Raw genomic sequence first — 15,533 nt, 5'->3', positions numbered from 1 at the left:
AACAGGCATCAGGTAGAATTTGGCCCTTGGGCTGCAACTTGCTGATCCCTAATCTAGAGGATGAAGTGTAGATACTAGTGAGGATCTTCTCTTGGATGGCAAGGTTAAAAAACTTACTCCTTTACGACATATAGTATGTACCCTATGCGAAGATCCCCAGTTTAGAAGTCATATCCATGGGGATCTGGGCTGTGACTACCTGTTATAGCTATTTTGGTCAATGAAGAAGAGATAATGACATCTACTTCTTTGCCTTTGTCCTGGAGGTAGGTGAGGAAAGTGCCCATTGTCTCATTCTCCTACCTCTCTCTAGTCCAGCAGAAGGCTTACCTGGTGGGTTCTCAGGGCATAAGAGCTCATCTTTACCCATACTTCTATGTGCCAGGCACGGTTCTCTCGCTACTTATACCAACACTATGATATTTAAGTACTTTATCATATCTATTTTTCAGATGAAAGAAACAGATGAGACAATGTTACCCAGGGATCCATGACAAAAATGGTCTTGGTACTTATATAGGTATGTTTTGGTAATAAGATACCCCCCAACCGCCAGAAAGATTGATTTGAATTTGAATGTGATAAAATTATGAGAAGAGCTCATTACCTCTAGTCCTTACAACAACCCTTCAAGGGGTGTCTTACTTGTCTAGTGCTGCTTTAACAGAAATACCACAAGTGGATGGCTTTAACAAACAGAAATGTATTCTCTCACAATCTAGGAGGCTAGAAGTCTGAATTAGGGCACCAGCTCCAGGGGAATGCTTTCTCTCTCTCTGTTGGTTCTGGGGGAAGGTCCTTGTCATCAATCTTCCCTTGGTCTAGGGGCTTCTTAGTGCAGGGACCTTGGGTCCAAAGAACACACTCTGCTCCTGGCACTTCTTTTTTGATGGTATAAGGCCCCTTCTCCTGTCTGCTTGATTCTCTCTTTTATATCTTAAAAAAGACTGACTCAAGATACAACCTAATCCTGTAGATTGAGTCCTGCCCCATTAACAAACTGCCTCTAATCCTGCCTCATTAACATCTTAGAGGTTAGGATTTACAACACATAGAATAATCACATCAGATCACAAAATGATGGACAACCACACAATACTGGGCATCATGGCCTAGCCAAATTGTCTCACATTTTGGGGGGACACAATTCAATCCATAACAAGGGGGTATGTCTTGTTGACTCTATCCATGGAAAAATAAGCTCTTAGGGGCTAAGTAGTTTGCCCAACTTTACCTATTTAGAAAGATCTGAGCCAGAATTCAAATCCAAGCAAGTCTGATCAATAAACCTTTGGCCATTTCTTTGAGTCCCTTTATCTCCCTATTAGCCCTGACTTAAAAGCCATAAAGCAATTGGCAAAAGTTTCGTGATAGATATAACAGTGACAATAAATAAAATAAAATGTGCAGCTGCTCAGCCTGCTTATGTATATCCAAACACCTCATGGGATTTGGGTCCTTGGTTTTGAGGTTTAGGGTTGTGGTTTCATGGGACATTCCAGTTAACTGGCCTAATGATGTGTTTAGTGCTTCTGCTCTACCTCATAGTTTGCTGCATAGTGCTTGGGGTCTTAAAAGCTTACCAGGCCATCGAAAGCACAACTGTTTCCATTCACCAGGAGCAACAGAGGCAGAATGAGAGTCAGGAACAGGCAGAGGAAACGGAATGGCCTTCTTTGCCATGAGACCAGAAGAACTGGTGCCTGGCTTCCATTATTGAATATTTTGATCAGAGATTCTATAGAAGAATCCTGATCAAAAGGAAGAAAATGCAGAACAGAATTTCAAATTCTCATAGAATCCAGATTTTCTGGATCCATGGAGGCTGGATGAACCCCTGAAACTACTGCCCTAAGGTAATCTTTAAACCTTAACCCAAAAATATCCCTGAAGTCTACTTAAAACCAAACAATAATTCACCACCGCTAGTAAAGAATGTTTGCCTTGAGCATTGTCATAGATTGAACTGTGTCCCCCCAAAAACGTCTGTCAACTTGGCTAGGCCATAATTCCCACTATTTTGTGACTGTTGACCATTTTGTCATCTGATGTGATTTCCCTATGTGTCGTAAATCCTTTCTCTATGATGTTGATGAAGTGGGATTAGCGGCAGTTATTTAATGAGGCAGGACTCAATCTACAAGATTGGATTGTGTCTTGAGTCAATCTCTTTTGAAATATAAAAGAGAGAAGCGAGCAGAGAGAAAAGGGGATCCCATACTGTCAAGAAAGTACTGCTAGGAGAAGAGCTTATCCTTTGGACCTGGGGTCCCTGCACTGAGCCACTGAGAGAGAGAAAGCCTTCCCCTGGGGCTGACACCCTGAATTCAGACTACTAGCCTTCTAGGCTGTGAGAGAATAAATTTCTCTTTGTTAATGCTATCCACTTGTGGTATTTCTGTTATAGCGGCACTAGATGACTAAGACAAGCATTATGTTCTTTTGAGATTTATCTACATGTAATCAAATTGACAATAGCAACCTGAAAGATTAAACAGGAACTTTAGGAGGCAGTGAGTTTATGTTAAAGGGGGAGGAAAAACTCAGAAAAGGAGGGTGTGAAATGGTTGTACAACTTGAAGAATGCTGTACTGAACTGTACATGTAGAAACTTGAATTGGTGTGTTTTTGTTGTGTATATTCTCAATAACAAAAACAAATGAAATAAATTATTAAAAAAAAAAAAAAACATAAAGCTTAATGTGCTTTAAAAGACCCCAAATGACTGATCTCTGTAAATCGATGACTTAGGTCAGCTTCATGGGGCCTAAGCCACTAACCTAGAGTAGGAGGTTCAAGCCCAGCCAGCAGCACCGATGAAGAACAGCCTGGCAATCTGAGTCTGTAAAGATTCCAGCCAAGATAACTCATGAAGCGCAGCTCTATTCTGTAATACATGGGGTTGCCATGAGTCGGAAACAGCTCACTGGCAATGGTTTTCTTTTTTTGTTGGTTTTCATGGGATCTAGTATCCCCGAGCAAGGCCTCAGAGAAGCAGAGCGACAAACCAACAGCCATGATTTGAGAACTGGTGCCCATGCAGAAACAGCACAAGCAGGTGTAACCCCTTTTCCTTCAGCACAAACCCAGGTCTCTGGCTGTGCCTCCTAATCCAAACCACATAAGTGACTTTTTATGGTGATGCCACTTCCTTCACACACACTGGGGATGCCCAGGCGGAGGGAGGCATGTTCTTACCAGCCCGTCATATTGAAGTCCCTGTAGAGCATCTTCTTTCCAAGTTCCTTTCTCTGCACTCTCCTTGGAAACTCCAAATGTGTGAACTCATTTCCCAGCAAGTGAGGTTGCATGAATGCCTAATAGCAAAAAGAAAAAAATACACACATATTTAGAGGGGAAACAAAAACAAAAACAAAAAAAACTCAAGGACATTTTGCAAATCGGGATAGTCTGTACTTCAACCCCCCCGCCCCAAAAATCTCATATTTTAAGGGAAGTAAATAGATTTATAGGAAGAAAGGCCTGGTAATCTATTTTTGAAAATCGACCAGTGAAAACTCTACGGATCACAATGGTCCGATATGCAACCGATCATGGGGATGGCACAGAACCAGCGTTCCATGGTGCATGGGGTCGCCATGAGCTGGGGGCTGACTCAACAGAGTTCACAACTACCACCACAATAAATGGATTTAAGAATCTAAATACTAATAAACTATCAACAAATATAAATCATGAACTTAATTTATAAAGGGATCATGAATTTATAAAGGGATGTAGCTTCTTCATTAGATATATTATTGTAATTGAAGACATGTAACCAAGGACTTGAGAAAAAGGGACTGAAGTTTTCCAGAGGTTTACTTTTCAAATCCAAGATGGTTTCATTTGCCTGAGCAGCATGTTAATGAGCTACAAGAGAAGAAAGCGAACCCTGACTCTCCTCACTCCTCTGGCTCACACCCCTAGTTAACATGGCCTTACTTCCTGAGTCTGAATGTGAGTCTCCACATAAACACAATGGCCTGGGAGGGCAGGTTGGGACGAGATACAGCAGGCAGGAACTTTCTGTTGGACTCCCTCCATTTTGCTCTGCAGTAATTTGATCATGTAATCGGAAGACTATTCCAGAGCAGATGGCTTTTCCCCCTCCCCCAAATCTCTGTTCACACTACAAAAATCTTGAGCAAACAGCCACTTAGGGAATTGCTTTGAAACAACAAACAGTCTCACTGTCACATTCTAAATCCAAATCCAGCTATCCAAGAGATGAAATGCTCATGCATTAACTTCCCTGCCCAGGGACCACAGCCCGTAAGCATACCTGCACTAAAGCTTTCCCACATCAAGCTGTACACCGCCCCTGCTTATTAGCAGCCCCGCCAGGATGGAGCTTCTCCTTTTTTTGGTGGGGAAAATAGGCAGAACAAATTGCATCCGGGTACTGTAAGAAAGCCCAGGGATCCTTGCCACAGGACAGATGGCCATGTCCTCAGTTTACTAGAAAATGGGTACCTCCCTCTCTTTTCCAGGACCCATTACAGACAGACCTTCCACTGACTCTCACAGAGGTTTGGAGGTAGTAGCTAGGTATTAGTCATGGGAAAGCTAAGGGTATCAGGAGCCAAAAGAAGCAAGGCGAATTGTTGCCAGGCCGGTCAGATTTGGCCAGATATGGAATTTTGAGGCAGTAATTCTGAGCAGTTGTGGGGACAGGACAGGTCCGAGGGGGAGAAAGTACTGTGCCTTATTGTCTACTGTTCCAGTACCAGTTGCCATTGAGTCAACCCTGACTCATGGGGACCCTATGTGTGCCCGAATATAACTGTGCTCCATAGTTTTAATTATTGTGTTAAACATATAAGTAACAAAACATTTGCCATTTCAACAATCTTCACATGTACAGTTCAGTGACATAACTGTGTTCATCAGGTTGCTCAACTATCACCCTGGCTAGGGTTTTTAATGGCTGATTTTTCAGAAGTAGGTCACCAGGCCTTTCTTTCTGAGGTACCTCTGGGTGGACTTAAACACCTAACCCTTCAGTTAGCAGCTGAGTGTGTTGACCATTTGCACTACCATGGGACTCCCTGTCTGCTGCAACTTCAGAGATTCCAGCTTTGGAGGGAATTCTGGGTCATATTTGATGTCTGGGACCTGTACTAGGGATGAGGCTTGGGCTGTTGATGGCTATTAAGAAAACTCAAACCCTGGGCTTCACAGAACAGTTCTGGGAAAGAAAGAAGGGACCTAACACTTAATAGGGCAGTTTAGTGGTGTGGGTTTTGGGTGAGGCTGACTTGGGTCTGAATCCAAGCTCTGAATTTATAAGCAGTGTGATTCTGAACAGGTTATTTAATTTCCCAGGCCTTAGTTTCTTTATCTGTAAAATGAGATTATATATTTATCTCACACTGATGTTTCAATAATTACGTGAAATGACGTCTTTAATGCAGTTATCACAACTGTTTCTGCTCATAAAAATAAAATTATTATATCCACCTAATGGTGACTGAGTTCTGTTACATCCCAAGTACCGTGCTAGGAGCTTTGTGAGTTCTTATTATACCCTCCTAACAACTCTGTGGTCAGGATTGGTACGTCATTTGTCGGGCCCAGTGCAAAATGAAAATGTGGAGCTCTTTGTCCAAAATCAGGAGTTTCAAGATGGTGACAGCAGAATATTAGACTAAGCTTGAGGCCCTACTAAGTGAGGGCCCTGTGTGGCTGTACAAGTCACATGTCCATGAAACCAGTCCTGCCTAGGGGATGCTGCTGTTATTGTTAGGTGTTGTTGAGTGGCTTTTCGACTATTAGCAACCCCATGTGAGAAATACTATTTTATTCCTCCTTTTATTTTGGTCCACCTGTGAAAACTAAGTGATCAATGAACAGAGTGTCTTTTAATTACCCTTTATTGTGTCTCAGAACTTTAGGACTGTATCAGCATGGAGTTTTTGTCACCACCCCCCTCCTGCTGGACTAACACTGATTCAGGGGTCACCATGTGCCAGCACAGTACCAGGGACTTGGCATGCCTTATCTTCTTTATTCCCCCAATAATCCTTTATAGCATGTGTCATAGATTCCATTTACAAACAAGGAAACTAAGGCCCAGAGAGGTTAAGACATCTAGCCAAAGGTCATTAGCCAGAAGTGGGTTGTTCTAGAGCCTAAGCTTGGTGTCATGTCCCTAACCCAAACGCTAATCCCCATGTTGGCCCTTTAACCTCTATGCTCACATTTAGAAAAAAACAGTGAGGGGGCAAGAAAGGCCTGTTGTGATCCTACTGCTCTTACAACATGCAAATTCCAAATTAGAGGCAGGTACTAATGTGAATCAATTAAAAAACAACAACAACAACAACAACAAAAAAACACAGATCTGCACACAGCTGGGACACGAGAATGTTCCCAGTGTTATTTATAACATTAACTAGAAATCATCACTTAATAATAGAAGTGTGATTAAATAAAGTAGAATAAATCCATATAAAAGAATTCTATGCTGATATTTAAAATGATGTATATAGAACACATGCAACAATAGGCAGAGTTGACACATCTGAAGCAATAAAAAAACAGGTTCTCAAACAATGTGTATGTGAATATATATTTCACATATATGGCTGTTATCATATATACAGGAATCTATCTAAAAAAAATTTTTTTTATCTAAAAACATACATACATACACATAAATGGGCCCATGTGTGTAAATACTGATATATGATACACATGTATATTATAAACAAAGAGGTTAAGATCCAAAGGCCATTCCTGAGTATACTTCTTCGCAAATCCAAGGGACTAAGAGGGTTAAGCGTGCAGAGTTAAGGCGCTTTTCCTCGTAACAGAAGGATGAGTGGGCCCTTTGGTGACGCTTTAACCAGGTACTCTCATGCCCTCTGTGCTGACATACATTTGCCTGGGCAGCTGAATTGGGAATCTGCTGAGGCAGATGTCTACAGTGGAAGGCAGGATACTCCCTGGCAGCTTTGATAGCTGCAGGGGCCACCTCACCTCTCCCTCTGAGGAGATGTGGCTTCAAAGGAGCCTTCAGCTCTGGGTTGCCGTGACATCTGTAGCCCCTACCCCGCGCACGGTCTTTCAAGGTCTCCAACCAGCTGCGGGCTTTCTCCCAGGGTAACAACCAAAAAAAAAAAAACAAAATACAAAAAACCAAACCTGTTGCCATCGAGTCAATTCCTACTCATAGTGACCCTGTACGTCAGAGTAGAACTGCCCTATTGTTTCCAAGGAGCACCTGGTGGATCTGAACTGCCAACCTTTTGGTTAGCAGCTGCAGCGCTTAACCACTGTGGCACCAGGGTTTCCAGGGTAATAAAAGGCTACTCTATTTCACTGAATCTAAAATGACACTGGAGTAACTGGGTGGTGCAAAGGGTTAATGCCCTTGGCTGCTAACCGACAGGTTGGAGGTTCGAGTTCACCCAGAGGCACCTCAGAAGAAAGGCGTGCCAATCTACTTCTGAGAAAACCAGTCATTGAAAACACTATGGATCACAGTTCTACTCTGACACACACAGGATTGCTGTAAGTTGGAGTTGACTCAACAGCAATCTTTTTTTCCTAAAGATGCCATTTATTACATGGACCATTATTTTATTGGCAGGGAGGGAGGGAGGGAGGGAGGGAGGGAGGGAGGGAGGGAGGGAGGGAGGGAGGGAGGGAGGGAGGAAGGAAGGAAGGAAGGAAGGAAGGAAGGAAGGAAGGAAGGAAGGAAGGAAGGAAGGAAGGAAGGAAGGAAGGAAGGAAGGAAGGAAGGAAGGAAAAGCTGCCAATTAAACTATGTAAAATCCTTTCTTACCATTTCTAATTTTTTTCTTTTTCTTTCTCAAAGATCTCCTTCGGACTTAGACAAATGTTTACCACCTATCACTACTGTGTGTATTTAAAAAGGAATATATAAGTAAAGTCCAGTGGTTAAGGTTTTCCAAAACTTTTGCACATTTTGAATCCAATTGTTCTCATCACTTTTCAACGTGAGCCATTAATTTTCATGTTTTTTTCTACACAATAGCGTCCTGTGTTTCATCAAAGCATTGGTAAACCAGCATTTCTTAAATAATCCACAAAAGAATGAGAAGCATCAAAGCCACTGGTGCAAAGTTCTTAAGCCAGCTTTGCAATTATCTAGAGCTAGCTTACTCCCACTTTGGGAATGTGGCTAAACAAGTTTGAGTCACGCCTCCTAACCCCGCCACACAACCAAGTAGATCCAAAGAGGCTTCGTTTTTCTCTGCAGTTTTCTTCCAAGCTGTAGGATACCCATCCTGCAAGTCTGGTGGCCATTCTGTTGATGTTTTCATATGCCTAAAGGATGACATTATGTCGTGACTGCTACTTGGTTGACAGCAATAATCTACTGTGAATATCCCAACTTCGAAGATGTTAAATACTAGGGGAAAAAAAGTGTCTTGGCTTTGAGGAAACGCTATAATGCTCAATCTCCATCGATTTGGATGCTTTGAGGAAATACTGTAATATCCAACCCCCATCGATACTGATGCCACACCCTTAATTTTTTCTATGCTTAGGGTTATTTTACTTCCTTTTTTGTGAATCGCTATAGCACATATCACAAGTTGCACGATTCATTTTCTGTCACGATCATGACTAAAAAAAAAAATTCATTCCATGTTAAAAAAAAAAAACATGTTAGTATGGATTAAACTATGTCCCCCTAAAATATATATTGGAATCCTAATTCCTATACCTATGGATGTACTGTATTTTTATGCAAATAATATACACCTTCTACATTTGTTCGTAAGCGTGCTATGCTAATTTTTTATAGCAGCAACAACAAAAACTGGCATAGCTGCACTTATGAAAATACCTCGAGGGAAGAGGGAGCGGTTGGCAAACAAACATAGAAGGAGTGCGTTATTTGCATAAAACACGGTAATCCTGTTTGGAAATATGGTTCTGTTACATTAATTAGATTATAGAAAATCCAAGTAAAAAACCAAAAAACCAAACCCGTCGCCGCTGAGTCAATTGGAACTCATAGTGACCCTACAGGACAGAGTTGAACTGTCCCTTAGGATTTCCAGGGAGCAGCCGGTGAATTCAAACTGTCGAACTTTTGGTTATCAGGCAAGCTCTTAACCACTGTACCACCAGCGCTTCATACTTGAATAAAGTAGGCTCTAAATCAAATTATGCCTGAGTTATAAAAAGAGCAGATTAAACCCAGAGATATTAACATACACGGCGGAAGACAGAAGCTATGTGAGGATTGTCTATAAGCCAGGCCAAGGAACCAAGAACGTCTGGGGCTACCAAAAAAGGAAGGAATAGTCCCAGCTGAGACATTGATACAGACTCTTAGCCTCCAGAATTATGAGAAAATAAATTTCTAATCTTTAAAGCCACCCACTTGCGGTATTTGTGTTACAGCTGCACTAGGAAGCTAAGATACGTGTGTATCTATTCATTACTTTAATGACTTAAAAAAAATCATCACCCACATTCTAATTGAAGGCTTCCTTCTTACCTGTACTTTCAACACTCACTGATGTTGGATTTATCAGACATGATGGGGTTACTGGTATTGAAGAAAAACAACTTAAGAACTAAATACAAGCATTAAAAAGAAACACATGGTTAATTTGTGAAATATGAGATGCTACAATGTGATGCCCCTACGCGTCTGTCAGTTTGCTGTACTATGGGGGCTTGTGTGTTGCTGTGATGCTGGAAACTCTGTCACCAGTACTCAAATACCCGCAGTGTTACCCATGGCAGACAGGTTCCAGCTGAGCTTGCAAACTAAGACAGGCTAGGAAGAAGGACCCGGTAGTCTACTTCTGAGAAGAGTTAGCCAGCGAAAATCTTATGAACAGCAGGGGAACACTGTCCTGTATGGTGCTGGAAGATGAGCCCTCAGGTTGGAAGGCACTCAGTATGACTGCGGAAGAGCTGTCTCCTTAAAGTAGTCGACCTTAATGACAGGGATGGGGTCAAGCCTTTGGGACCTTCATTTGCTGATGTGGCAAGACTCAAAATGAGAAGAAAGAGATGCAAACATCCATTAATAATCAGAATGTGGAATGTATGAAGTACGAATCTAGGAAAATTGGAAATTGCCAAAAATGAAACGGAATGCATAAAGATTGATATCCTTGGCATTAGTGAGATGAAATGGACTGTATTGATCATTTTGAATAGGACCATCATATGGTCTACTATGCTGGGAATGACAACTTGAAGAGGAATGGCATTGCATTCATCATCAAATAGAACATTTCAAGATCAATCCTGAAGTACAACACTGTCAGCAATAAGATAATATTCATACACCTATAAGGAAGACCAGTAATACAACTATTATTCAAATTTATGCACCAAACACTAAGGCCAAAGATGAAGAAATCGGAGGTTTTTTTACCAGCTTCTGCAGTCTGAAAGTTATCAAACATGCAATCAGGATGCACTGATAATTACTGGTGATTCAAATGTGGAAGTTGGAAACAAAGAAGAAGGATCCGAAGTTGAAAAATATGGCCTTGGTGATGGAAACAATGCTGGAGATTGCATAACTGAATTTTGCAAGACCAAAGACTTCTTCATGCAAATATCTTTTTTCACCAACATAAACAGTTACTGTACACACAGACCTCACCAGATGGAATTCACAGGAATTAAATTGACTACATCTGTGGAAAGAGACAATGGAAAAGCTCCATATCATCAGTCAGAACAAGGCCAGGGGCCAACTGTGGATCAGATCATCAATTGCTCATATGCAAGTTTAAGTTAAAACAGGAAAATTAGAACAGTCCACTAGAGCCAAAGTACGACCTTGAGTATATCCCACCTGAATTTAGAGACCATCTCAAGAATAGATTCAATGTGTTGAACGCTCATGACCAAAGATCAGAGAAGTTGTGGAATAACATCAAGGGCTTCACACATGAAAAAAGCAAGAGATCATTAAAAAGACAGGAGAGAAAGAAAAGACTTAAATGGATGCCAGAAGAGACTCTAAAACTTGCCCTTGAACATCGAGTAGCTAAAGCAAAAGGAACAAATGATGAAGTAAAAAAACTGAACAGAAGATTTTAAAGGGTGACTCAAGAAGACAAAGTAGCATATTATGATGATATGTGCAAAGACCTGGAGATAGAAAACCAAAAGGGAAGAACACGCTCAGCATTGCTCAAGTTGAAAGAACTGAGGAAAAAATTCAAGCCTTTAGTTGCAATACTGAAGGATTCTATGGGGAAAATATTAAATGATGCAGGAAGCATCAAAAGAAGATGCAAGGAATACAGAGTTACTATACCAACCATTTCAGGAGGTAACATATGATCAGGAACCCATGGGACTGAGGAAGAAGTCCAAGCTGCACAGAAGGCATTGCTGAAAAACAAGTCTCGAGGAATTGATGGGATACCAATTAAGATGTCAATTGAGATGTTTTAACAAAGGGATGCAGCACTAAGTGCTCACTCGTCTATGCCAAGCAATTTGGAAGACAGCTAGCTGGCCAACTGACTGAAAGAAATCCATATTTAGGCCTAATCCCAAGAAAGGTGATCCAACTGAATGTGAGAATTATAGAACAATATCATTAATATCACATGCAAGCAAAATTTTGCTGAAGATCATTCAAAAGCTGCTGCAGCAGTATATCAACAGGGAACTGCCAGAAATTCAGGCTGGATTCAGAAGAGGATGTGGAACCAGGAATATCACTGGTGATGTCAGACGGATCCTGGCTGAAAGCAGAGAATACCAGAAAGATGTTTTCTTGACTATGCAAAGGCATTCAACTGTGTGGATCATATCCAGTTATGGATAACATTGTGGAGAATGGGAATTCCAGAATACTTAATTGTGCTCATAAGGAATCTGTACATGGATCAAGAGGCAGTCTTTTGAACAGAACAAGGTGATACTGCATGGTTTAAAGTCAGGAAAGATGTGCTTCAGGGTTGAATAGGTCATACCTGTTCAATCTGTATGCTCAGCAAAAAATCTGAGAAACTGGACTATATGAAGAAGAATGGGCATCAGGATTGGAGAAAGACTCATTAACAGCCTGTGCTATGCAGATACACAACCTTGCTTGCTGAAAGTGAAGAGGACTTGAAGCACTTACTGATGAAGATCAAAGACCATAATTTTCAACATGGATTACACCTCGGCATAAACAAAACAAAAATCCTCACAACTGGACCAGTAAGCAACAACATAATAAATGGAGAAAAGACTGACGTTGTCAAGGATTTCATTTTACTTGGATCCACAATCAACAGCCATGGAAGCAGCAGTCAGGAAATCAAAAGATGCATTGCATTGGACAAATCGGCTGCAAGAGACCTCTTTAAAGTGTTAAAAACCAAAGATGTCACCCTGAGGACTAAGGTGCGCCTGACCCAAGCCGTGGTGTTTTCAATCACCATTTAAGCATGCGAAAGCTGGACAATGAATAAGGAAGACCAAAGAAGAACTGATGCCCTTGAATTGTGGTGTTGGCAAAGAATATTGAATACACCATGGGCTGCCAAAAGAACAAACAAATCTGTCTTGGAAGAAGTAAAACCAGAATGCTCTTTGGAAGCAAGGATGGCAAGATTCCATCTCACATACTTTGGACATGTTGTCAGGAGGGATCAGTCCCTGCAGAAGGACATCATGCTTGGTAAAGTAGAGGGTTAGCAAAAAAGAGGAAGACCCTCAAGGAATGGATTGACACAGTAGCTGCAACAATGGGCTCGAGCAAAACAACACTTTTGAGAATGGTGCATGACTGGGCAGTGTTTCGTTCTGTTGTGCATAGGGTCGCTATGGGTCAGAATCGACTCAACAGCACCTAACAACAACAACAAGGTAATGGGATGCACACAACTGAAAAACTACCTGTTGGTTTTCAGAGAAAATGCTTCTCATTAGTATATCTTTTTGTGGAATACTTATCAGAGTTTACATTTGTGGGCTCAGGTGGACACACGTTTATATATGTACGTACACCCAAAGTCATCAAAATATAAAAATCTTATCTGAGGGTTTTCTTTTTAACTAATATGCATGAATATGTCTACCATTGAGCATGGATTCGTTTTATTTCAAGAACTCCAAAAATTACCTTAATGCAATTTTTAAACTAGGTTTTAAAAAATAGTTGAGAGAAACTGCACTGTTCTTTGTTATTCTACTAACGTGAGGTAGAGTTAAAATCATTGGGAAGAGCCAACCAGGGCATGGACCTGGCTCCAATGCAGGAGACCCTGAATGCCCTGCCTCCCAACAGGTCAGCACAAAGACATTCTGTTCTCAGAAGCAGGGAAGCCAAATGACTTGGGAACTCTGAAACTTCTTAGAGCTTGCCCAGCATTCAAGGGACAAGACTGGCTAGTGTGACTTCATTAGTACTGGTTTGCCCCTGCTAGAAGCATTGCTCAAGATAGCGTACAGGGGTCTTGAGTCCCAAAAGTGATTTTACTTTGAATTCACTGTAACATACAAGCTCCAAAACTTAAACTCCATAATGAATTTGTAAGGTTGTTTTTGGCAATAAAACTTAATGACTTCCTGACTCTAAAGCATGCAAGATTCAAGGATAATTCTGCCATGGTTTAATCCACTGTCTATACCTGGGAAGTTCACGTATACATGACTTGTTCTTAGCTGCTGCGAGGTTGGCTCCCAACTCATGGTGACTCCATGTAGGATGACATGAAACTGGACTGTTGTGATCCACAGGGTTTTCATTAGTTGATTTTTAGAAGTAGACTGCCAGGCCTTTCGTTCTAGTGCCTCTTAGTCTAGAAGCTTACTGAAATCTGTTCAGCACCACAGTAACATCCAAGCCTTCACTGACGGACAGGTGATGACTGTGTATTATGTGTATTGGCCCGGAATGGAACCTGGGTCTCCCTCATGGAAGGGAAGAATTCTACCACTGAGCTACCATTGCCCCCTATACATGACTACTGCCCTTTGTTTTATGCTATGCTTAATATATTTTAAGTTTTTCTCTTTGATGATGTTATTTGGATTTATGTAATTAGCAACATCTACATGGTGATCCAAGTTAGTGATACAAGCCATTGGGTATATGTAATTAGTAGCTACACTTAAACATGTTCGCTATTTCTAAAACCTTGTCTATACTCCAGAGTCCAGCACAGTACCTAAGATAAAACAGGCTCTCAATAAGTACTTGTTCGAAGAACGAATACACAATATTCTGGCCTGTTTTACACCATTATATTTTTGTTAGTTATTTAAATTTTACAAAACAACTTAACATAGTTTTCTATCTTTTGAAAAAGCTAAGACTGAGGTCCACAGCACATAAAAACAATCTTGGATGCATGTTACCGCTATTTGGGATTCAGTTAACTTTTTAAAATTTGATAGATACGAAAACCAAACTCATTGCCTTTGAGTTGATCCTGACTCATAGTGACCCTATAGATAAAAAAAAAAAAAAAAAAACCCCAAACCTGTTGCTGTCAAGTTGATTCTGACTCATAGTGACCCTCTAAGACAAAGTAGAACTGCTCCATAGAGTTTCCAAGGAGCACCTGGTGGATCTGAACTGCCAACCTTTTGGCCAGCAGCTATAGCTCTTAACCACTACACCACAGGGTTTCTGACCCTATAGATACCTACCTATAAAACCACACGTGTGTGGGTCCATTGTACCATTTAAAACCCTCTGATAATACTGCAGAATCCCAAGAACATCTAAAAATAGTGTTGCTTCTTCTCTATTTAATAAGCATTGTAGATCTCAAAACAGCACCTTATACTGAAATGCAGCTTAAAGTGTACTGGCCTGCCCTGTGTAGACAAATGGACCTCTTCATGTACCTCCATCTTTATCCCAAATTTTCAAACTTTCTCTCAAGAAACCATAACAGAATGCCGAGGGGCTGAGGTACACACTGAGTTCAGGTATGTGCCAGAAAAGTCACCTGGGAGGGGGTGGAAGCTTGGTAACCATTGCCATGAGCCTTAAGGACTCAGGCATGCACAGGTTTGATACAAAAATGGTAAACCAAAAACCAAACTCATTGCCATTGAGTCAATTCTGACTCCTGGCGACCCTATGAGACAGAGTAGAACTGCCCCATAGAGTTTCCAAGGAGCACCTGGTGGATTTGAACTCCTGACCTTTTTATTAGCAGCCATAGCTCTTAACCACTATACCACAAGGGTTTCCACAATGATGGCGGGATGTATCTTTGTCATTTAGTGTCCTGGGGAGCTAATGAGAACTTTCAGACATGGTGGTATCTGGCCAGGGAAAAGAAGGATATCTCCTTTTGGGAAAGGATGCTGTTATAACCTGTGTCAAGGAGAGGCAGAACAACAGAGTAGGGGTACAGGGATTTGACTTCCACTTCTAATTCTACTTCTCCTTTCTAGGCCAGGGCAGAAACAAACTTCAAGGGAGGCAAAGTAGGGAGGAACATTACACTGTGGGGAAACAAACAACCCCACTGAAGTAGTCTCTGGGGACCCGAATGGGCTAAGCCATACAGGAAAGGGCAAACAACCTTCTGGAATCTTCCAGCCTACCTCTCACT

The 15,533-nt window shown here is 41.3% G+C and overlaps 1 protein-coding gene across 8 annotated transcripts in view; it reads right to left on the bottom strand.

Annotated features, from left to right (window-relative positions):
- Positions 1-15,533, bottom strand: part of PPM1H (protein phosphatase, Mg2+/Mn2+ dependent 1H) — a 328,683-nt gene that overhangs the window by 83,290 nt on the left and 229,860 nt on the right. For all 8 annotated transcript variants that reach the window (XM_064283939.1, XM_064283941.1, XM_064283943.1 and 5 more), the window contains exon 6: positions 3,199-3,317. In XM_064283939.1, the coding sequence (XP_064140009.1) occupies positions 3,199-3,317 (119 nt within the window). The remainder of the gene's footprint in view (positions 1-3,198; positions 3,318-15,533) is intronic.

The sequence above is a fragment of the Loxodonta africana genome, chromosome 4, assembly GCF_030014295.1.
Source record: "Loxodonta africana isolate mLoxAfr1 chromosome 4, mLoxAfr1.hap2, whole genome shotgun sequence".
Taxonomy (NCBI): domain Eukaryota; kingdom Metazoa; phylum Chordata; class Mammalia; order Proboscidea; family Elephantidae; genus Loxodonta; species Loxodonta africana.
This window is presented reverse-complemented; position numbering and strand designations above follow the sequence as displayed.